General features: G+C 42.5%; 1 protein-coding gene across 1 annotated transcript in view; it reads left to right on the forward strand.

The window, feature by feature from the left end:
• SCFD2 (sec1 family domain containing 2) overlaps positions 1-24,733 on the forward strand; it is an 876,258-nt gene that overhangs the window by 70,459 nt on the left and 781,066 nt on the right. Inside the window, exon 3 of the mRNA XM_082272617.1 lies at positions 11,149-11,276. Within this exon, the coding sequence (XP_082128743.1) occupies positions 11,149-11,276 (128 nt within the window). The remainder of the gene's footprint in view (positions 1-11,148; positions 11,277-24,733) is intronic.

The following is a 24,733-nucleotide window of genomic DNA, read 5'->3' on the forward strand; positions in this document are numbered from 1 at the left end:
CGGTATGTGTGGAGAAAACCAGGCACTGCTCATCACCTGTCCAATACAGTCCCAACAGTGAAGCATGGTGGTGGCAGCATCATGCTGTGGGGGTGTTTTTCAGCTGCAGGGACAGGACAACTGGTTGCAATCGAGGGAAAGATGAATGCGGCCAAGTACAGGGATATCCTGGACAAAAACCTTCTCCAGAGTGCTCTGGACCTCAGACTGGGCCGAAGGTTTACCTTCCAACAAGACAATGACCCTAAGCACACAGCTAAAATAACGAAGGAGTGGCTTCACAACAACTCCGTGACTGTTCTTGAATGGCCCAGCCAGAGCCCTGACTTAAACCCAATTGAGCATCTCTGGAGAGACCTAAAAATGGCTGTCCACCAACGTTTACCATCCAACCTGACAGAACTGGAGAGGATCTGAAAGGAGGAATGGCAGAGGATCCCCAAATCCAGGTGTGAAAGACTTGTTGCATCTTTCCCAAAAAGACTCCTGGCTGTATTAGATGAAAAGGGGGCTTCTACTAAATACTGAGCAAAGGGTCTGAATACTTAGGACCATGTGATATTTCAGTATTTCTTTTTTAATAAATCTGCAACAATGTCAACAATTCTGTGTTTTTCTGTCAGTATGGGGTGCTATGTGTACCTTCATGAGGAAGAAGAATGAACCTAAATGATTTTAGCAAATGGCTGCAATATAACAAAGAGTGAAACATTTAAGGGGGTCTGAATACTTTCCGTACCCACTGTATGTAAGGTCAACCCCTATTGTAGTGTATTGTAGTGATTGTAAAGGATAGTTTGGTTTTTTTTGCTTTGAAAAAATTGTTATACTCCTCTGCTCTGTGCGATGATTTTACACAGAGAGGTCCTTTACCTTCTTTTTTGGAGTTGGCTGTGTGTGTCAGTACACGCGCAGTGCCTGTGAGCACCACCCCTACTTTCTCCTCACAGGTGCTTTACTCCTGCTGCTCTTGCTGTTTCCTGTGAAACGATAAAGTGGAGGCACAGTGCTGCAGCAGGGACAGTGCTGGATCGCTGAGAGGAGCCAGGTAAGTGTTTAGAGATGACAAAGCAGGCAGTTTTTTAATGTTTTATTAAATATTTTGAAAAGTTACATTCAGCTTGTGGTCTGGGACACCATGACCCCATATAGCTTATTAGTAGAACAGGGATATGGCAATCCGTCATAATACTTCTTAGGAACTAAAAATAAGATCAATATGAATATGCCCTACCACCTGTTTTAGGAGCATCTATACTGAGGTAACCAGTATTTACCATGGGCAAGAATCTGCCCTAGAAAAAAAAAAAGAAAGAAGAAAAAAAAAGAATTCCAAACACATATTTGTCAGTCTGTCTGAGGAGCTCTTTCCCGACCAAAGAAATTCTGTCCATGCAGCCGTTTTTAGTCAGGGCCAAGGTGTAAAATAGAAGCTTTTTCTAGGAAGGATCCCAGGGTGTCGGAGCTCAAGAAGTCAATCCAAGGAGACCACACGGTCATGTACATGGGATAATATTCTTGTATACTTGCCTTTAATTCTTCCATTCTCCTTAGATGGTTTAGTTCAAGTACCCACTCTTTAATAGTAGGAATAACATGGGTATTTAGTGTCTAAGTATAAGTGTTTGTGCTGCAGAGAGGAGGAAGCTAAGCAGTCTATTTTTTAAAAAAAAAAACAGAAACAAATTTAGAACCAATCTAAAGCCTAATAATGGTTTTGTAATTTATGGTGAATTTGAATAGTTAATATTGACCATTACAACTGCATTCAGTTTTGGTAGGATAGAAGAGTATGTTCTCCCCCTGCCCCTAGGTTTGTTTAAGTGAAACACTGAGCTCAATAGCCCCCTTTAATGGTTACAGCAGTGGTGGTTAACTTTCTTGATATGAGGGGCCTCCTGTGCGGACCACCTACATCACCAAAGGGCCGCATATAAAATTTAGTGAATATTTATTATCCAAGACTGCAGACACACAACAGGATATAGTCCTGTTACAAGATATGGTGAAAGAATGAGAACATAATACAAGAAATGGTCAGAGACTGCGGACATGATATAAGAGATGGTCAGAGACTGTGGACACAATACAGGAGACTGCAGACATGATACCAGAAATGGCCCAAGACTGCAGACATGCTGCATGAAATGGTCAGACTGTGAACATGCTGTAGGTGTTACAGGAGACTGAGGGCATGCTTCAGGAGACAGTCATAGACTGGAGACATATTACATGAGGCTTCTAAAGATGACTATAACAGGGAAAATGGGAATCACAGATTAGTGTCTGCAGGGGGTCCAAAGGCTGCATAAATAGTGCCAAAGAGCCACAGTTTGGGCACCAGGGGATTAGAGGAAAGGCTAGCGCATCTTTATCAATATTATGGAAAAATTACTTAGGCAAATACATGAACTTTAACAATATTGAATGGTGAAAATACCATGTCTCAGCATACCCATCTGCCTGGCACAGTTTAATTTAACCTAATACGTTGCGTATGAATAAAACATTTTTTTTTTTCTAAGAGATTTTTATTAGAATTTTATTTTTCAAAGAATAACAAAATGAACAGTTGTACAGAAAGTTCAAATGTACGTTACAAGTATCTCAATATGTAGTATTCAAACAAAGAAAAGGAATAATCAGGTTGGAACATATCAGATAACCTAGATACTTTGCAGATAAAAATGGTATTACCTTACAGGGGTACAGATAAGGAGTGATGACTTTGAGTGATCTTATCGATTGGGAGATTGCCGGCATCGGACAGATGACGGCCATGTTCCATTCGTGTTTGCAGTAGGGTATGGTTAGGGTGGTGCTGAGCAGAGGAAGAACAAGTAAGATTTCATAGATTATACATTCTCCATTTAATCCACGGATGCCATATACGAGCGAAGCGTTCAGCTTTATCTTAGTGGAGTGCGATAATTTTTTCATGTGAGTAATGAAAATGGGTTAAATCTATCACTTCCTGAAGTGTCGGAGTGTCTGGGTTTTTCCATCTTCTAGTGATACTGAGTTTGGCTGCTAAAAGAATGTGAGTGGTAATAAGTTGTGATGCTGGTAGGAGTGTTTTTATTTCTAATGATAAGAGTGCCAGGCTGGGAGAGGGATGGTTGATTGAGTTAATTTGGTTTTGGTTCTGAAGGTAGATGTCCAGTATGTTAACAGTTTGGGGCCACTCCAAAATAGGGATGTAAAGATATCGCGATATCGTATCGTCGTGGTCGTCTCGATATCGTCATGGTCATGTCTCGATATCGTCGTGGTTGGCGTTACAATATTAAAAGGACAGGTGTCCGTCAAAAAGCAAGAGGAATAAACACAGTCCCGCGGAACAAATCATTGTTAACTACATAGACCAGAAGGATTTTTTTTACTGTTTTTTTTTTTTTTTTCTTGCAATGTAGATATTTTGATCTTTCTGATGAAAAACGTGAACATAAGCTAAATGATAGGTCAGTGTTTTTTTTTAAAGGCTTTTTGACTGACTATTTTATTTAAGTTTAAGTTATGTTCCTAAATACCAGTTTTAAAAGGCTGCCTTTATTTGCCTTGCACATTTAAACCTGACTTAACTTGATCTTTGTTTGCACTTAAAGGGAATTGCCTATTGTTTGTTTACAATTGTTCTAGCTGCTTCTTAACTTGAACATTGCACAGAAGAATCAGTTATGCAACCAAATATTACTATACAGAATATTGATGTTCCTGACTACAACTTGCACTTTAAAAGCACTATGTGATCAGTGTTTTATGTTGTCATGGATCCATAAATACAACAATAAATTGCCTGTTGACTGGCAAAAGCAGAATAAATGTCGGTATTTTTTCGCTATTATCATCACAAACACTATCATGAGCTATTTAACAATACCATGAGCTTTTCCACAATATCGCAATAAATATCGTACCGTGAGGTCAATATCGAAATTGTATCGTACCGTGAGATTTTGATATCGTTACATCCCTACTCCAAAAGGTATGAAAAAGTTCTCCAGTTGTTGTGAAAGGGAAGCGGCATTAATAGGATCCTGCAAGAGGGAATTGTTAGTTCGCCAGATATATGTGTGAGGATGGGATGGTTTATTTGATATGGTGAAGCTAATAGGGTGTGATCTGACCAAGTAACAGTGCTGATTGTTGAGGCTGATACTTTTTGTAGTAGGCATTTATCAGTTAAAAAAAGAAATACATGAGTAGGTGTTGTGACACGGAGACAGGTACGTGTAGTCACAATCGTCAGCATGACAGCACCTCACAGACGTCCACACGTCCTATAAATCATTGGTCTTTTTGCAGTTCTTTTGCTTCTTTGATTACTTTTTTTTAGGAAAGTAATTTGGCGATGATTTGGAGCGTAGCGGGAAACCACCGTTTATTGCATGTTGTCTATACTACACAGCAAAATAATGAAACGACCCTCTGGATCTGTTATGCATTTGAAATATGACATTATCTCGGATAGCTATAAGCACACCTCTTTGTTTTTTTTCATATAAGAGGCTTTGAATATATGGGGGAAGTTCTTATGTGAGGAAGGAGGTGAGGCAGCATGGTCAAAATGAGTCTCTTGAATAAGAGAACATTGCAATTAACTGACAGAGAAGATTTCCGGCCTTTTTGGCCAGGTGATTGAGGCCTTTTTGCATTCAGGGAAAGAATGTTAAAAGTCATGATTCTGTATCTAGTGTGTAATGAAGAAGCAACATACAGTCGGCTAGTTTTGCATTCTGGGTTGCTGAAAGGTGAGGTATTGGTCTGCAGATGATCTTCCGGAGAACGGTTTCAAGAGAGATGTGAGTTTACTGTGTGGGAATAAGTTGTTGAGGTCCATATATGTACACCCTGTTCCAAATTATTATGCAAATTCTATTTAAGTGTCACAAAGATTAAATACTTTGTTTTTCAGTTTAACTCATGGATGGCATTGTGTCTCAGGGCTCTTTTGATCACTGAAAACAATCTCGGACACCTGTGATAATTAGATTACCAAGTGAGCCCAATTTAAGGGAAAACTACTAAAGGAGGGTGTTCCACATTATTAAGCAGATCACAATTTTCATGCAATATGGGGAAGAAAAAGGATCTCTCTGCTGCCGCAAAGAGTGAAATAGTTCAATGCCATGGACGAGGTAGGAAAACATTAGATATTTCGCGAAAACGTAAGCGTTATCATCACGCTATTAAGAGATTTGTGGCTGATTCAGAGCACAGACTGGTTCGTGCAGATAAAGGCACATTGAGGAAGATTTCTGCCAGATCCATGCATCGGATCAAGAGAGCAGCTGCTAAAATACCATTACATAGCAGCAAACAGATATTTGAAGCTGCTGGTCATTAAGGTGTAGAGTGAGAGTCCTCCAGAGTCTTGCAACTGTGCATAAACCTTCTATTCTGCCACCACTAACCCATGCTCACAAGCAGAAACGGCTGCATTGGGCAGAAAAATACATGACTAATTTTCAAACAGTCCTGTTCACTGTTGAGTGCCATGCAACCCTGGATGGTCCAGATAAATGGAGTAGTGGATGGTTGGTGGACGGCCACCCTGTTCCAACAAGGATGCAATGTCAGCAAGGCTGTGGTGGAGTCATGTTTTGGGGGCCAGGATCATGGGAAGAGAGCTGGTCGGCCCCTTTAACCACTTGCTGACTGCCGTCAGTACATTTACTGCGGCAGTCAGCCCCTCACAGGCAAAGCGACATAGGGCTACGTCGCTAGCCTGTGAAGGTCTAGGGAGCGAGCGCGCGCCGCCGGAGGCGCGCTCCCGCCCGGTCATGGACCCCGCCCGTGTGCCCGGCGGACCCAATGTCCGCCGGTCACTCGCGATCGTCCGTGACAGCGGGAGAAAGGCAGGCGGCTAATGTAAACAAGCCGACTGTCATTCTCCCCTGTGTAGGAATAGTGATCATACGGTTCTACTATGTAGGACCGTTGATCACTGTTCCTACACCTCAAGCCACAGCCAATCACAGTTAGAATCACGCCCCTAGGGACACACACAACCCCTCCCTCTCAAAAAAAAAGTTAACCCCTTCACTGCCAGTGTCATTTTACAGTAACAGTGCATATGTATAGCACTGATTACTGTAGTAATGTCACTGGTAACCCCAAAAGTGTAAAAAATGTCAGTCAAGGGTCCGATCTGTCCGCCGCAATGTCGCAGTACCGCAAAAAAAATCGCAGATCGCCGCCATTACGCGTTAAAAAAAAAAAAACAAAAATGACAAAAATCTTTCCCTTAGTAAACGCGATAACTTTTGTGCAAACCAATCAAAATACGCTTTTTGCGTTTTTTTTTTTTTTTTACACCAAACATGTAGCATAAAACAAATTGGCCTAAAATGTTTTTTTTTTGGGGAATTTCATATAAAAAAATGTGAAAAATATTATTTTTGCAAAATTGACGCTCTTTTTTTTGTTTATAGCGCAAAAAGTAAAAATCGCACAGGTGATAAAATGCCACCAAAAGAAAGCTCTGTATGTGGGGAAAAAAGGGACGTAAAATTCGTTTAGGTACAGCGTTGCACGACCACGAAATTGTCCGTTAAAGTCACGCAGTGCCGAATCGCAAAATAGGCCCTGGTCAGGAAGGGGGTAAAATCTTCCGGGGCTTAAGTGGTTAAGGTCCCCAAAGGTATAACGATGACCTCTGCAAAGTATGCGGAATTTCTGACTGACCACTTTCTTCCCTGATACAGAAGGAAAAACTATGCTTTCCGTAATAAAATCCTCTTCATGCATGACAATGCACCATCTTATGCTGCAAAGAATACCTCTTCATCAATGGCTGCTATGGGTATAAGGAGAGAAAGTCATAGTGTGGCCTCCATCCTCCCCTGACCTCAATCCTATTGAGAATCTTTGGAGCATCCTCAAGCAAAAGATCTATGAGGTTGGGAAGCAATTTACATCCAAACAGCCGCTCTGGGAGGCTATTCTAACATCTTGCAAAAAAAATTCAAGCAGAAACTGTCCAAAATGTACAAGTTCAATATATGCAAGACTTGTGAAGCTGCTATCAAATAAGGGGTCCTATGTTAAAATGTAACGTGACCATTTAAAATGTTTAAAAAGTTAAAATGTTGTTATAAGTTTTATTGAAATAAGTTTTGATTTCAGTAAATATGCTGCAAACACAACAAATGACAATTTTCAGTTCTTTACAACCTATAAAATCTTTTGAAACTTACTAATTTGGAACAGTGCATTGTAAGTTTTTTTTTATGTTTAAAAAATACTGTTATCATTAGGAGGTTTGTTCAATAAAATTTGAATTTTACTCTTAATAGTTGATAACAAGTGAATGATGCTGACTGTTATTTACATCAATTGATAAATGAGAAAAATATCATTTGCATAATAATTTGGAACAGGGTGTAGTGGTTCTAGCAGGGTACTAGAGGGTTTAGTAGGCACACTATTCTTGCCAGGTGATCCAAGGGGAAGACAAAGAAGAAAATGCGGTTACCTGTAGGTTTATAGCAAAAGATGAAGAAGTAGGAAGAGGCGTAGATGAAGACCATGGTTCAGTTGAGTATTGTAGGTTAAATGATCTGTATAGGGATAAGTAAAACAAGGAATTGAAAGGAAACACAAGTATCAGCAAACCGAAAAATTGTGTTGCTGATTAATTTAGGAGTAAAGTTCAACAGTAAGAGTATTCAAGCGTAGTGCCTGACCGGATAAGAGGTTGATGCTGTATAAATGGAGAACAGGCATGTTCATTTATATTTGCCTCTGTGGTTTCCTTGTTGTCGCTACTCAAATTGAGATGGGGTCCGTTTTGGAGGCTAGACCTGTTATCATTGGGAAGCTCTAGAATTATACCCCATGACTGCGGGAGTTGGATGCATTAGTTAATAGAGGAAATTGCGTGGGAGGATCCATTCCTAGTTAGCAGTATTGTAGCAGAGTGGCACCATTTGTATGGTAACCTGTGCTTGTTAAGAGCTTTGGTTACCGTATTTAGTTGTCTCCGTAGTTGGAGGGGTTGTTGAGATAAATCTGCATAGATTTGAATTTCTGCATATGGTGCAGGGAGAGTGCATAGGGCTCTTGCTTTAGCTAATATTTTCTCTTTTACTGGGTAGAAGTAAACCCTCATGAGAACATCTCTGCTGTCATGAGCGCATGCAAGCCACACCCCAATATAACATTTTTTTTTAATGGGATGAAGTTCCAGTCTGTTTTTTCTTCATGTTTATATCTTTGATTCTTTTTTATTTTTTTAATTGGTTTTGGTCCGTAGAAGCTCCAATGATGTTAAGTGCTTAATCTAGGGATGACAGAACAGGCTGTATTGTTATTTTTTTCCCTGGCATGTTCTGGCGCATCAAGTTCAGTTCAGGAATATCAGTTCTGCGTTGTAAACATGCAGGTTGAGGTGTCTTAGAGATCAGACTACAGGGGGCCAGTCACACAGATGGAGGGAGTCTGCTAGAGCAAGAAATAAGATACTTATTACCCCTTATTACTTTATCCTTCAACGTAGTGTTACTAAACCCAGGACCTTGCATTCCCTATATCTGGTCTCCCACAGTACACAGAACATGGAACTGCAATAATTTTAGTAAATATAAACTGCTAATTACCTTTTCTCATTAGCAGTATAGAGCAGTCTTGTGACTTCTATGAGTGTCGGGTAAAGCTTGTACTAGCTCTAGCTATCCTATCAGGAAGCAGGACCCCATACCCTCTGTTGGACAGTACTGATTGGTCCTGTGCTGATTACATGCACTCTGCCAAGAAAAAAAAGCTTTCTAGCAATACACCTCAAACTGAGAATGTGCAGCCTTACTCCAGCAACTGTCTTATCCGGACGTTAATGGGGACAATGCAGGAAGAGGAGGATCTATACAATCTGACAGCAAGAGCAGGAGGGACTGAGAGTCCCCTGCTGACAGCAGAGAGGGGAGGGAGGAGAGATGGAGAGAGCCAGCCAGTCACATGAGCGCTGAGTGACACTCAGAAATCAGTTGTATAACGTAATTTTTTTAATAAAGCACAGGCACTGGAACACTTGTCATTAGCAAACAGGGACGTTTGAGTAAACATAACAAAGGGGCTTAAGTAGTAGCCAAAGTAGCTGTGGGGGGCTGTGTAATATGCAGGGGGCTGTGTAATGTAAAGGGGTCCAGAGTTGCGGGGGCACTGTAATGTAAGGGGGTCCAGAGTTGCGGGGGCAGTGTAATGTAAGGGGGTCCAGAGTTGCGGGGGCAGTGTAATGTAAAGGGGTCCAGAGTTGAGGGGGCTGTGTAATGTAAAGGGGTCCAGAGTTGTGGGGGCTGTCTAATGTAAAGGGAGCCAGAGGTGCAAGGGGCTGTGCATTGTAAAAGGGGTCCAGAGTTTTGGGGGCTGTGTAATGTAAAGCGGCCAGAGGTGCAAGCGGCTTTGTAATATAGAGGGGTCCAGAGGGCTGTGTAATGTAAAGGGGGGCCAGATGTCCGAGGGCTCTGCAATGTAAATGGGGACCAGAGGGCTGTGTAATGTAAAGGGGGCCAGAGGTGCAGGGGCTGTGTAACGTAAAGGGGGCCAGAGATGCAGAGGGCTGTGTAGTGTTATCTTTATTTATTAGCAGGTGAATGCAGCCCTCCATGCATTCACATACATTGAATCCATCTCTTAAAGCTGCAGGATTTTTTTTTTTTTTTCTAATACCAGTAATGACACTGACGCTGGGGGGAACTGACCTAACACTGACATCTCCATTAACACTAATACAGCAATCAGTGCTAAAAATATACATTGTCACTGTACTAATGACACTGGCTGGCAAGGGGTTAACATCTGGGGCAATCAAGGGGTTAAATGTGTGCTTTACAATGTTTAGTGTGTGTAATAGGTGATGTTTTACTAAGCAATGTGCCAGTTTTTACTCCCTGCTATGTATACCAACATAGGGCTCTCTTCTGTCATTCACTCAGCTGATCAGTGGGTCCCGGATATAACATTTTCGCCGGTACTCGCTGATCAGCTTGTGCTACAGCCAATGACAGCACAGTCTTCTGCAATGTAAAGGTACACGATTGTGCCTGTAGGAGCCGACCTGCCGCAGTACATGTAAATGTTCTGCGGCAGGCCGGCAAGCTGTTAAATTACACTGTCTACATCCAATGCTTTTTATTTTTCTTTTTTGTTTACACATTATGCAGAATTTCAGGGTCTGTATATATATATATATATTTTATAAATACGAAAGCTACAGATCGTGACTAGACTATTGTAATATATATATATATATATAATTATGTGGTCAGGGCTTTTTTTTCCCCCGTGAATAGGTGCAGGTACTGCCCTCTTCCGAGTCACTCTTTGTCTCCACCCCCTACCCACCTCCGAGCGCTGTCCTTTGGTTTCACCCCCTACCCACCTCAGTACCCCCCCTTTTAGAGAATACAAAACCAAGTATCATGTTGGGGTTCTAGGTAATTTGTATAGAATTTGTTAATAACTAGAAAAGCAGTAAAATAGATCGCCTGGAATCAGCAACAATAGATCCTCCCCCAACAATAGTTCCCCCAAGCAACAATAAATCCCTCACTGCAACAATAGCCCCCCCCCCACACAATAAAATGCCCTCCAGCAACAATAGATCCACCCCAGCAACAATAGATCCCCCAGCAGCCAGCATCAATAGGCCATTCAGCTCACTCTACTGACCCCAGCACCCCTTTGCCATTGCATACATTCAGACTGGAGGTGCCGGAACTGCGTTCCCCCGCGTTCCAGCTGAAAAAAAGCCCTGTATATGGTATTTGAACACTAGAATATATTTTTGTTTTTGTCATATACATCTGCACAACTTTTTTCTTTTATATCATTTGTACAATCTCTTTTGTTTAGAGTAATATTCAAAACTGCCAAAATAATGTAAAGTGTATGTAAATATCTAACCATGTGGGTTTAGGATGAGTTATTTATTTCTAAGAGCTTTTAATGAAATTGTGTGGTTTATTCTGCAGCTGTGGCCCAGATGAGTATGTATGTAAAGGAGTTTAATATTTCATTTAGAATGAGAATATTCAGAAGTCTGTTGCGTGCCGCTAGAAAACATTCAGATAAAAACAACTCATTTTGCGCAACAGTTGTTTTTTGTTATTGTTGGTATTGTTTTATTATATTTATTCCCTTTATTTGTAGTGAGCCTGCTGCCAAGGCATTGTGGGAGTCCATGATGAATATGAAACAGAAGGAAGCAGTGATGGAAGTAAGAAGGTATCTTGTAGACACAGCTAGCAGAGAGAAACTGCCAATTAAGATGAGCATGGGTGAGTAGAGTGACTGTTACAGTATAGCTGCTCTTACACTAGTACTGTTTCAAAAAAATGTTTATACGAACATTTGTACAAAAGTGGTCAGCGTATTCGATGACTTGGGCGAATGTTGTTTTAAAGTACTTCAGTTGCTTTTACCATTCGATTTTAGAACAAATGGACTTTACCAAATGAAAACCACATATACTGTTAGAAAATAATTTTTTTCAGAGATATAATTCCCATCCTGCTTCTTTAAATTTTTTCATCCCAGCAGTTGAAAACAAACTCCAGATTTGACCCAATGTTTACAAAATCGAACAAACGCTCTTAAAATGAAAAATTTCAAACACATTTCTAGAAATCTATAGACAGCTTAACGTGATTGTAAAGTCTCTTGTTATTTGAAAAAAAAAAAAAATGACCTGCTTTGTGCAATGATTTTGCACAGAGTGGCCCAGATCCTCCTCTTCTCGGGGCCCTCTTCTGTACTGTTGGCCCCTCCCTCCTGTTAAGTGCCGACACCGCAATCAGCTTGCTATAGGAGCACCCGAGCTGAATCATAGCTCCCTGTGTCCCTTCAGACACAGAATTGAGTCCCAGCTCCACCCCACTCCCTCTCTCTCCTGATTGGCCGAATGACAGATTGACAGCAGCAGGAGCCAATCACTTAGCTGCTGTCTCAGCCAATAGGGAGAGGAGCCATGGGCAGCCAAGACACTCCTACAACATTGCTGGATAAAGATAGGCTCAGGTAAGTATTAGGAGGGCTGAGCGGGGCTGCTGTACACAGTTTTTTTTCCTTAATGCATAGAATGCATTAGGATAAAAATAAAACCTTCTGCCTTTACGATCTCTTTAAGATTTACCATCCCATAGGTGGTGCTGCTTTTGAATTCTCAGACAAGGCTTGCTGATTTGAATTAGTGATTTTCTGGACATACACTATATTTTCAAATGTATTTGAATGCCTGCCCTTACACACACATGAACTTTAGTGACATCCTAGTATTAGTCCGTAGGATTGAATATTGAGTTGGCCAACCCTTTGTTGCTTTAACAGCTTCAACTCTTCTGGGAAGGCTGTCCACAAGGTTTAGGAGTGTGTCTATGGGAATGTTTGACCATTCTTCCAAAAGTGTTTTTTTGAGGTCAGGCACTGAAGGAGTTCTATCGGGTTGAAGTCAGGACTCTGCAGGCCAGTCAAGTTCCTCCACCCCAAACTCGCTCATCCATGTATTTATGGACCTTGCTTTGTGCACTGATCCAAATAATTTTGAGGGGGGGGGGGAATATGGTGTGGGGTTGTTTCTCAGGGGTTGGGCTTGGCCCATTAGTTCCAGTAAAGGGAACTTTTAAGGCGTTAGCATACCAAGATATTTTGGACTATTTCATGCTCCCAACCCGACCTGACCTCAACCCCATAGAACACCTTTGGGATTGATTAGAGCAGAGACTGCGAGCAAGGCCTTCTCATCCAACATGAGAGCCTGACTTCATGAATGCGCTTCTTGAAGAATGGTCAAGCATTCCCATAGACAAACTCCTTAACCTTGTGGACAGCCTTCCCATAAGAGTTGAAGCTGTTGTAGTTGCAAAGGGTGAGCCAACTCAATATTGAACTCTACAGTCTAAGACTGGAATGCCATTAAAGTTCATGTGCGTGTAAAGGCAGGCGTCCCAATACTTTTGACAATATACGGTAGTGTAGATGTTACATGACTGATCTGGACATTTATGTACCATAAACACAAATACTTTTGTGGGGGGTGTTTCCTTTGGTGTACCTTATTCCTGCATAGAAATACATTTCTCTTTCTTTCATTGACGGACACAGCTCTTGATTCTTCTTAACCATTGGGTTATACTGCCCCCTACAGGAGTAGGACACTAGGCAGGAAAAAGCTTGACTACGCCTATGGGCAGCCCCAGGGGGTATACACCCACTCTCAGCTATAGGCACTTTTTTAGGTTTTTTTCTCCCTAGTCAGGAGTAAAGACCTAGTCCCTTGCTGGGATCTCTGGTCCTGGCAATTTTTTCATTTTAAATGGAATTTTTTTTCCTCTTTTTATTATTTTGCTCCTGTGATAACTACAATCAAGTGCCGGACTGGGCGATGTGGATAAGTGGATAATATAGATCCTTAGGGTCCCCCCAGTCTGGCCAGCGAGCACGTGCAGACCGCAGCTCCGTGCTATGTCGGCCGCAACATAGCCCCACTGGACGGGGGCTGGCCTGTGAGTTAAACGTCTTGCGAGGATGCATACGAACTGGCTTCGGCCTGAGTCCCAGCATTTCCTTCTGGCCGACAGCACCCACATTACGATGGATCGGTGTCCTATCCAGAGCAGTGCCCACCCTGTTGCTGGTCTGGCAAGTAGCTGTCCCCCCACTACCCCTGGAGGGTTTTGGGGTGGACGTGGACCCCTTCCTGGAATGGTCAGACCCCCGGGTTCCCCTCCCTTCCCCCCCAGCCCCTCTAAATTTTCGGTCACTTTGGGTCTTTCGGCCTGTCCCTCCTCCCTGGGTGAGGTTATGAGCTGGCTGTTGCCATTTGCTCTTAAGGGGGCTGGTTGTAGTTGACCGGGTTTTCTTGGTGCGCATAGGGGAGTTGAGCAGGGTTCCCTGTCATCCTGGGGGTTGGTGACTAGGGCAGGGATGTCATCTGGGCTCTCTGCAGCGGTTGTTGGGCTGGAGGAGCAGATCGTTTAGCATTCGCAGGCCCCACACAGCCGAATGCAGCCAAAAATTTAGGCCGCGGCTTTGCGGCCTACTACTCAGAAATTGTCTTGTCCTCTTGTCCTCCAGAAAGGTTTTTTCCCTTCCAACTTGCACTTGTCCCCAGATCGCTTCTGGGGTCTCTTTGGGGCAGTGCAAGACTTGTTACTTCAAGGGGTAATTGTTCTGGTTCTGACTTCGTAACATTTTTAGGGGTTTTTCCTCAAACCTCTTTGCCTTCCTTCATGGAGACTGTAAGGTATGTCCAATTCTGGACCACAAGGCGCTAAGCTGCTTTGTGCGAGTACAGAAGTTTTGCATGGAGTCAATTCACATGGTAGTGGCATCCCTACTTCAGGGAGATTTCTTCTCGCTTCTATCGACATCAAGGATGCCTACCTGCATATTCTAATATGTGCTGTTCGCCAGCGCTTCCTCTGTTTTGACGTGGACAAGGATCATTATCAGTTTGTGGCGCTGACCTTTGGTCTCCCCTCCGCAGGAGGCCTTCCCAGCAGTGTTGACCCGGTGCTAACCTTGTTTGAGTCAGCAGGGGATCGTGGTACTGGGGTACCTGAACGAACTTCTTCTGCGAGCGGAGTCTCCGGCTGCTTTGATGGACTACTGGAGATTGCTCTGTGAACTCTGAGGGAGTTCAGTTGGATCCTAAAAATTCAGGAGTCTGCTTTTTGTTCTGTCCACAAAAACTGGACTATCTGGGTCTGGCTCTGGACTCGGCCTCAGCCAGAGTTTCTTCCTCTGGAAAAAGGTCAGACATTGCAAGAGGCAATTCAGCTTCTGTTATTCAGCAGACGGTCATCCCTCCGGGCTTGCATGCGCGTGCTGGGCCTGGTCTGTTTGCACAGTTCCACACAAGATCTCTGCTAAAGAGATTCTGGTGAATGGGTCAAGGATCAATGGTCTCTAGTGGTTGCTTTTCGCTCTCTGGCACTTTGACAGGGAAATCCTTCTCTCCCTGTACTTGACGTTGTCTCCACGGATGCCAGCCTGTCCGGGTGGGGAGGCTTCTTCAGCACAGACGTGCTCAAGGGGTCTGGACTCTGACAGAGCCCAGACTGCCAATTAGTGTGCTGGAACTACGAGCGATCAGACTTTGTCTGGCTCATTGGACATTCGTCTTCAGGGGTGTCCAGGATGAACTTTTTCAGACAATGCCATGGCCGTGGTCTATGTCAACCACCAAGGGGGCACAAGAAGTATCATGGCGGCTTGGTAAGTAGCCAGCATTCTAAGGTGGGCTGACTGATTTCGTTCCAGCCCTCTCAAACTTCTGCCTCGACTCCTTTGCAGGATTCAGGCAGAAGGAATTCCAGTCATTCTACTGGCTCCAGACTGGCGTTGCCAGTCTTGGGATGTCGATCTAGTACGGCTGGTCACTGATGCTCCTTGGGGACTTCCTCTCAGGGAGGATCTGCTGTTCCAAGGACCCATCTTCCATCCTCCTTTACAGTTGCTGGCTTTGACAGCTTGGCTGTTGAACGCCAGGTGCTGAACGATGGAAGTTTGAATCGGTGATGCCTACGCTGTTAAAAGCTAGGAAATCTGCCTCTAGGAAGATCTACCATCGTACATGGAAGACATACATTGCATAGTATGAGGCTCTTGGGGTTCATCCTCGCTCCTTCTTGGAATTGGATCTTAACCTTCCTTCAACGGGGGGTTGAACAGAAATTGGCCTTGAGTACCATCAGGGGCCAGGTATCGAGTTTTGGCGGTCTTTTTCCAACGACTTTTGGCTACACGGTCCTAGGGATGTAACGATATCAAAATCTCACGGTACGATACAATTTCGATATTGACCTCATGGTACGATATTTATTGCGATATTGTGGAAAAGCTCATGGTATTGTTAAATAGCTCATGATAGTGTTTGTGATGATAATAGCGAAAAAATACCGACATTTATTCTGCTTTTGCCAGTCAACAGGCAATTTATTGTTGTATTTATGGATCCATGACAACATAAAACACTGATCACATAGTGCTTTTAAAGTGCAAGTTGTAGTCAGGAACATCAATATTCTGTATAGTAATATTTGGTTGCATAACTGATTCTTCTGTGCAATGTTCAAGTTAAGAAGCAGCTAGAACAATTGTAAACAAACAATAGGCAATTCCCTTTAAGTGCAAACAAAGATCAAGTTAAGTCAGGTTTAAATGTGCAAGGCAAATAAAGGCAGCCTTTTAAAACTGGTATTTAGGAACATAACTTAAACTTAAATAAAATAGTCAGTCAAAAAGCCTTTAAAAAAAACACTGACCTATCATTTAGCTTATGTTCACGTTTTTCATCAGAAAGATCAAAATATCTACATTGCAAGAAAAAAAAAAACAGTAAAAAAAATCCTTAAACTCTGGTCTATGTAGTTAACAATGATTTGTTCCGCGGGACTGTTTATTCCTCTTGCTTTTTGACAGACACCTGTCCTTTTAATATTGTAACCCAACCACGACGATATCGAGACACGACCACGACGATATCGAGACGACCATGACGATACGATATTGCGATATCTTCGATATCGTTACATCCCTACGCGGTCCCTGGTGCATACCTTTTCTTCAGGGTGTTCGATATTTGGTTCCTTCAGTGCGTGCTCTGTTGCCGCCCTGGAATCTTAATGGTGGTGCTTTCACCTCCACTGAAGCTTCTCTTTGAAAATATTCGGGAGGTTCCCTGCTTACGCTACCCCAGAAGGTGGCCGCCTTTGGTGGCTATCACCTCTGCATGCAGGGTGTCGGAACTGATAGCGTTATCCTGTCGTTCACCTTATGGTGATTCACAAGGATAAGTTGGTACTTTGTGTCTGTCCGTCATTCCTTCCTATGGTGGTCTCTGACTGTCATTTGAATACAGATATTGTGTTGCCTTCCCTGTGTCCCTGGCCTAAACATCTGAATGAAACTGTCTTGCATGTCTTGGATGTGGTCCAGGCAATTAGGGTGTACCTGGCAGCAAAGGAGTCTTTTAGGAAGTCAGACTCTCTATTTGTGCTCACGGACGGACCTCACATAGGGTTGCTGGTCTCAGAAGAAGCTGATTCCAGATGGATCAGACGGTGGTTCAGGCCTATTGCGTCAGGGGTCAGGTACCTCCTTTCCCTGTTTAGGCACACTCTACTAGGGCGCTTAGTGTCTCCTGGGGTTCCATCTTCAAGCGTCAGTGGCGCAGGTTTGCAAGGCGGCCGCCTGGTCGTCGGGGCACACTTTTACAACGTTTTTTTTTGTAAAGTTCTTGTGTTGGCATCTGCGGATGCTTCTTTTGGCCGCAAGGTTTTGCTGGCTGCTTTTTGGAGGACCTGCTCCTCTTTGAGGGTGTATTGTTTTTCAGGTGAGCTCCAGTTGTTTATTGTTGAGCTCTATGTTACCTGTTTGGCTATGGTTAGCCTTGGGAATTTTTTTCTGGTGTTTTCCCACCCCTCATGTTTAACACTGCTTTGGAACGTCCCAATGGTTAAGAAGTGTCCGTCAGTGAACGAAAGTGAAAATGGGATTTTTGACTTACCATAAAATCCATTTCTCTGATGTTCATTGACGGACACAGCACCCATCCCTCTGTGGCGTTGGCTTTCTAATGACACTGCCTGTAATAAAACTGAGTGCCTATAGCTGAGAGTGGGCGTATACACACTGGGACTGCCCATAGGTGTAGTCAAGCTTTTTCCTGCCTAGTGTTCTACTCCTGTAGGGGACAGTATAACCCAATAGTTAAGAAGAATCAAGAGCGGTGTCCCTCAATGAACATCAGGGAAATGGATTTTAAGTCAAAAATACAATTTTTTTTGTTCAAATCTTTGCTCTAGCTTTTAGCCATCCTGTTATCCATGGGCCCCTTTTCTCTCGCCCCCAACTTGTAAAAAAAAGTTCAGCATTTATACCTTAGTTGAGTAGATGTATGCAATGACCACCAACTGCTTTTTTGCTCAGTTTAAAATTACTAATTTGCAACAACAAGGCAGTAAATGCCCTAGATCTAATGAGGAAAAATTAGCAGACCCACATCTTTGCATATTAGTTGAATTGAGTCTTTATGATCAAACACAGGTAGAAAGGACAAATTAAACCAGAAAATAACAGGACTGAGACATTCTGATCTCAGGCTGAAACTTACCTAAAAAAAACAATTACAAGGCCATGGGTATTTGAAGAGACCTGGTATAAAACGGCTTAAGTGAAGAAAAAAATATGCAAGTACAAAAACATTTCAGGACAACAATTACGTTGGACATCAAACAGAATATAAAAATGAAACTTGTTTATTGCAGTACCAGGCATGATAAATGTTCATGGGCGGAAGAGCTTGCCCAAACATATCAGTTTCCATTTTTTATATTCAAACACAGCCAATTTTTTTTAAAATATCAAAATGCCTTGTCAACACACAAAACAAAGGAAGCTATTCTGTTTAAAAAAACCCAATAAAATAAAGATAGGGTCACGATTGATGCAGCACAGTAGTTCAGCTTACGAGAAAAAATAACCTTTTCTGCACTGATCCCCCAAGAAGAGGGCATCCACATAGACCAGAACCTAAAACCATTTATTAGCGACAAATAAATCCTGCTTCATGGAAGATAAACATGCAGTTAAAGCTAGTAAAATGAATTGCTGAACCTGACAGTATTTCATCTAACCAAGCTCCCACACCACCTTCCTAATTCCAGTATTAAAACTATTGTAAACATTTTTTAAAGAAATGTAGAGAATGGATTGCCATCCACCAACCACAAAAAAGGCTATCTGAAAGTGACAATTGGTGTAATATTCTTAAAGAATACCCCAACGTTTCATATTCCTGATATGTCTGTTGTACCATGTACTTGTATTAAAAGTTTGGTTTTTATTTCTCCCTTTGTGTGAAATACCTGGTGATTCTGCCATTCCCCCTGCTTTCCTATTTCAAGCTGACCACGCAAGTAATGAGAGCACATCCAATCCAGTGTGATCCATTTTATGGCTGTGTTGGGAGAACAGCCTGCCTATCCACCAATGGCCAATACTTCTGCTGACATACCCCCTGCACAGTCATTCACTGGAAAGATCAGTGTGCTGCAGCTTTTTCGCCCCCACTTCTCCAAGCTGGAAAAAGAATCTATAATGTGTTTTATGTATATGCACAAATGTTTTGCCTTTCATTTTTATGTTAAACTGTGAATAGGTTGTTTTACAAGCTAAAGGTTCACAAATCGTGTAATGTTAATAATAAAATATTAGCCCCCAAAGTATATTATCATACCGCAAAGATTTTATCTTTACCAAACCTGCACACCCCATATAATCATTGGGTTGTCATCTGAATGACTCATTATTCTGATTGACTTGAGTATTTCGTGCCATCTTTCAACTGATAAGTGGAAGAATATTGCAGAAAATCATTATCATTATTATGATTGTACTTGTAAACATAAGGAATGGAAAATGTATGGATTGGGCGGGCAGCATTTGGTTGGTGCCCTATTTATTAAGAAACATGAAGATCAAGCAAAAAATATTTCCCAACTAGGGCTAGGAAAGAAGGAAAGATGTTTTGGGCTAGATCCTGAATTAGGCAGAGAGACAATAATTAATAATTCCAAATATTTAATTATGTTGTGAAAAAACTCATATCATTACATGAATGTGCGGGCATGAATAGGATGACAGTAAAGGAACAGTGACAAAGTGAAACATAAAGAAACGAGACAAGACAACATGTATACATATAATAACTACAACCGGCCGGTGTGTATAAATTCCAGTGACAGGGGTAATGCAGTGTATCCACAGCCAATGCTGTATAATTCAGTAATTGTAGAATATTTTCTTGGCAAAGAAAGTCCCCTAGGAAGCTCGGACTATGATAGGAAGTCCATATATTGCATACATATGCATAAAAATTCCAAAAAGAAAAATGTATTGGAAAAAATAGCCTTAAGAAAGAAATCATGTGTCCACCTAAAGTACTGTTCCTGGCAAATAAACCTTGGATTAAAGTTCCATGTTGAATTTCTTGTATTGTCTGGTACAAATAAGTGAGCTCAATTATGATGCAGATAACGGGATTTAAACGGTGGTTATAGATGTAATGGAGTGCATAGGATGTACAGAGACCTCCATTACTTCTATAACCACTGTTTAAATCCCGTTATCTGCATCATAATTGAGCTCCCTTATTTGTACCAGACAATACAAGAAATTCAACATGGGACTTTAATCCAAGGTTTATTTGCCAGGAACAGTACTTTAGGTGGACACATGATTTCTTTCTTCAGGCTATTTTTTCCAATACATGTTTCTTTTTGGAATTTTTATGCATATGTATGCAATATATGGACTTCCTTTCATAGTCCGAGCTTCCTAGGGGACTTTCTTTGACAGGGGAATACTGTACAATTACTGAATTATACAGCATTGGCTGTGGATACACTGCATTACCCCTGTCACTGGAATTTATACACACCGGCCGGTTGTAGTTATTATATGTATACATGTTGTCTTGTCTCGTTTCTTTATGTTTCACTTTGTCACTGTTCCTTTACTATCATCCTATTCATGCCCGCACATTCATGTAATGATATGAATTTTTTCAGTACATAATTAAATATTTGGAATCATTCATTATTGTCTCTCTGCCTAATTCAGGATCTAGCCCAAAACCTTTCTTTCTTTCCTAGCCCTAGCTCGGACGAAAAATAACGCTTGTGAAAGGATCGGACGATAATCTGATAGTTAGTACACAGCTTACGAGAGGCGATCACGACAGTTCGCCCGATATTATCCGGTCGTGCAAGCATAAAAATTTTGATCGTATTAGAACACATCGTACGTTAATCGTATTATCAGTATGTTGTTCGTCCGAAAAAAATGGTGAGCAGTAGACAGCGCATGAGCAGTAGACATAATTTTCCCCTCACACGCTACAGCGTGGTTACGCATACCGGAAGCTTTTGAATCATCGTCCGAGAAAATTGGTATGGTAAGTAACCTCTCCCATTTGCGAATATAATTGAGAGTTCCTAGCAACCAAACAAAAATGGACGGAGAGTCGTCCGATTTTCGGATCGTGTGTACTGGGCATTACGCTTTGTGTGGTTAGGCTGATCCCCACTGAATCTGTGGAGGCATTGTAGAAAAATATTCCAATATTGAGGATTTGTTACCCTCTTTTTTCTCTTACCCGCTTTTTCCCATTTCGTGGAGAACATGAAGATCAAACCTGCTAAAACTTGAAAATGAAGCTTCCAAAGTTAAAAGCATTGACACAGCAAAACAAAGGAAATGTGCATCCTTACCTTATTTGAGAATAACCATTTTACCAGAAGTGGCACAGATATCAATAAAAATTGTGATATAGGGTCAGGCCACACTATCCCAAATGAAAAATAGCTGGAGGTTTAATTTTACCTATTCCAGTGTACTTAACCTTTTATAGTGCAGAACTCTATCTGATATATGCAAAATCTCTCTGTACTTTTTGTATACTCACCTGGATCCACTTTTTGTGCCTTTTTAAAATGTATCCTAGCTGCTTTGTCGTCTTCTTTTTAAAGAAAAGTCCAGTGGAAGAACAGGCAGAACATATCGTAAATATGCATCCCTATTCAGGGAATGTGCAAGCAATACCTTCTCATAAAAATGTAGTTCTCAGTATTTGTGGACATAGGAGGTTTGTGCAGGAAACATTTTGGTGGGCATGCTTGACTCTAGGGAGAATTTGTCTCCTGCTTCCTTTCTGGTGTGTCTGCATGGTGTCCACTCCACATTCCGGAAAAGAGAACTGCATATTTATAGTACCTCCTGGATTAAAGGAGTCAGGAGATTCTGTTAAAGAATTGATACATTGGGAAGCCAGTTTCCAATACATCAAAAGAATGATTTAAATATTTTGTGATAGAAATTCTGTGAGTAATTAACATGTATAATTCAGAGAACCATCAGTGGATATTTTTTTGTGAAATCTTGTTGTTTGCGACATAAAATACTATACATTCTAAGTTATTCCACCCTTTATCCAGCTCAATCAATTTGTGGAAGATGAGTACAATTACAATAGAAGTCAAACGCTGTACTGATGATTATTATTTTTATTGTGTTTTTGCAAAGCTTAGCAATTTTGTTATTGAATATACCTATGCCAGGGGGTGCTGGAGAGTGGTTGATAAACTCAACTATTAAATACTAGCATCTACAGTAAAAGAGTTTGCATATGTAAATAATTTTATGAAATACTGTCCCAAGAAAATTTGAAAATCATTGTTTCCTGTATGTCTGGCAAAATTGGATGAAAGGTTAGTGACTCAAACCTCATCGCACACCAGGCCAAACATAAATTTAAATGTGAAACCTATCACAAATTATCATATAAGCTTCAACATGGCAATATGATTTTAAAACTTGTTTCAGGACTTTCAGTTTGCAGCTTTACATAAAATAATACACAATTCCTGGTATGGGGTGAAATCTGTCTCCCAGCTGTGCCCCTGCATTGTCATGGTGTCAGGGGGGCCCTTGGTGGACACTACAAATGGAAGTGTCGACACAAAATAGCACATAAACACAATCTAAAATGCTCTCAAGTCATATTGTTACAAGATATTTAGGAATCATTTTCAACCACTGTTTGCAAACCTTAGTAACACAGTAGGCTGCTGTCATGATGCCTGAAAAAAGTAAAACCGACAGGTACTAGCAGTTGACAAAGGGGGTGGGGGGATCCTGGGTGTCCAAGGTTTTTAGAAGAAGTTTTTTTGAGTGTAGCTCTTTCTCATAGGGTATCAATGTATCTTTTTTTTTTTTTTTTTTTTAACTGAGCCCTCTTCAGGTTTACATTTTCCCAGAGTTGGTGGTCAGATAGCTTAACCAGAGTAGTATCTCTTCTGCCTTCATTCTCAAGAGTTTAGGTACAGAAGCACCTCGGTGATCACAATGTTGTTTCTCACACATCAGAAGCAGGCCATATTGCTGATTTGTTAATGGCTGGCAGTTTATGAAGATTATTTGGTGTATAAACCATCTTATATTCCCATACAGCTTACTTTGCTTAGTGTGAGGGATCAGTCTCTAAGCACGGACATGGTCACAGTTTCTTTAGAAAAATTTCATGTTTAATCCATAGGAAAATTCATAATCCGAAAAATAGGCTCCTTGCCATAAAACTATTGCTCTGTTAAGCCTTACTGTGTCCATAGCTTGAAACAGTCCTTGTCCCAAGGCAGGCCCGGACTGGCTGTGGGGCACACAGGGAATTTGCCCAGTGGGCCGGGGCCGCAAGTCCTTGTGGGGCCCGAGGCAGCCTCCCCCCAGTGCTCTCAGCCCCTCTGCCTCCCCCCAGTGCTCTCGGTCTTCCCCCCCAGTGCTCTCGGTCTTCCCCCCCAGTGCTCTCGGCCTCCTCCCCTGTGCTCTCGGCCTCCTCCCCTGTGCTCTCGGCCTCCCCCCACCCTTGTGCTCTCGGCCTCCCCCCCTTGTGCTCTCGGCCTCCCCCCCTTGTGCTCTCGGCCTCCCCCCCTTGTGCTCTCGGTCTCCCCCCCCCCGTGCTCTTGGCCTTCCCCCCTGCTCTCGGTCCCCCCCCCGTGCTCTCCATCACCTCCCATGCTCTCCACCTACCCCCCTGTGCGCTTTGCCTCCCCCTTTGCTCTCTGCCTCTCCCCAAGTGCTCTTCAGCCCCCCCCCCAGTGCTCTTCGCCTCTGCCCAGTGCTCTCCACCTCCCCCTGTGTCCTTTGCTTGTCCCTCAGTGCTCTTCAGCCCTCCCAGTGCTCCTCAGCCCTCCCAGTACTCTCTGCCCCCCCTTGTGCTCTCCACCCCTGTGCTCTCTTGCCCCCCCTCCTGTGCTCTCCGCCCCACCCTGTTTTTTTTTTTTTTCTTCCCCCTGTGCTCTCCAACCCCCACACCCCAGTGCTCTCCAGCCCCCCCCCCCCCCACAGTGCCTCCTGGCTCTTCCTGTGCTCTCATCCCACCCCCGGTTCTCCGGGTTCCTCCCTGTGCTCTTCACTGCCCCATGCTCTTTTCCGTTCCCCCCTCCCTTCTCCTGGGGGATCAGTCAGGATGGAGAGTGGGGAAGGGGAAGGTTACCATGTCGCTGGCTGCTCTGTCCAAAATGCCTGGGCCTATTTTTTTGTCCCAGTCTAGGCCTGTCCCAAGGTAAGTGTTCTTTGCAGAGAAAACATTTGTATCCTGGTTCAGAGATAAGCAGCCATGCTCCCATTTGCTTCCTCACTTGGAGACGTCCACACTCTTGCTGAGATCAGGACCAGCTGCCTTAATCAAGGCCTAGCCAGAGACCATCAAACTGTGGGCAACGGAATTGGGAATCTTTCCCACACAGAGCTCTATCCGATTCCCAGTAAAATCAGCCCCGGAACGGACTTTACTAATGGGTAAAGAACAATTTCTCTTTACCCCAACATCCTTGCTGGTTTTACCTCAGGTTGCAAACCTAAAAATCCATGGAGGAACATAGATCCCATCAACCACTTTCCCTGCCATTTGGACCTGTTTTACCGGCACCCCGCTACACTATATATACTTTATGTATCATAAAGCAGCAGTTTTTCCATATATATGTATTAACTGAAAAATAAAGCTCCTTAATAAAGTAATTAATAAAGTAATTTTTATTAAGTAAAACCAGATGAAAGGCTACTTCTTCATTTAAAAAGCATATGGGAAGGGAGCTGATGCCAGGGCACTGTTTTTTATGTGTTTTGGAAAGCCGGTACACCTGCCAAGTCACAGCTTGTGTCATGGTTAGAACTG

Source organism: Pelophylax lessonae (genome assembly GCF_965119305.1).
Source record: "Pelophylax lessonae genome assembly, chromosome: 1".
Taxonomy (NCBI): domain Eukaryota; kingdom Metazoa; phylum Chordata; class Amphibia; order Anura; family Ranidae; genus Pelophylax; species Pelophylax lessonae.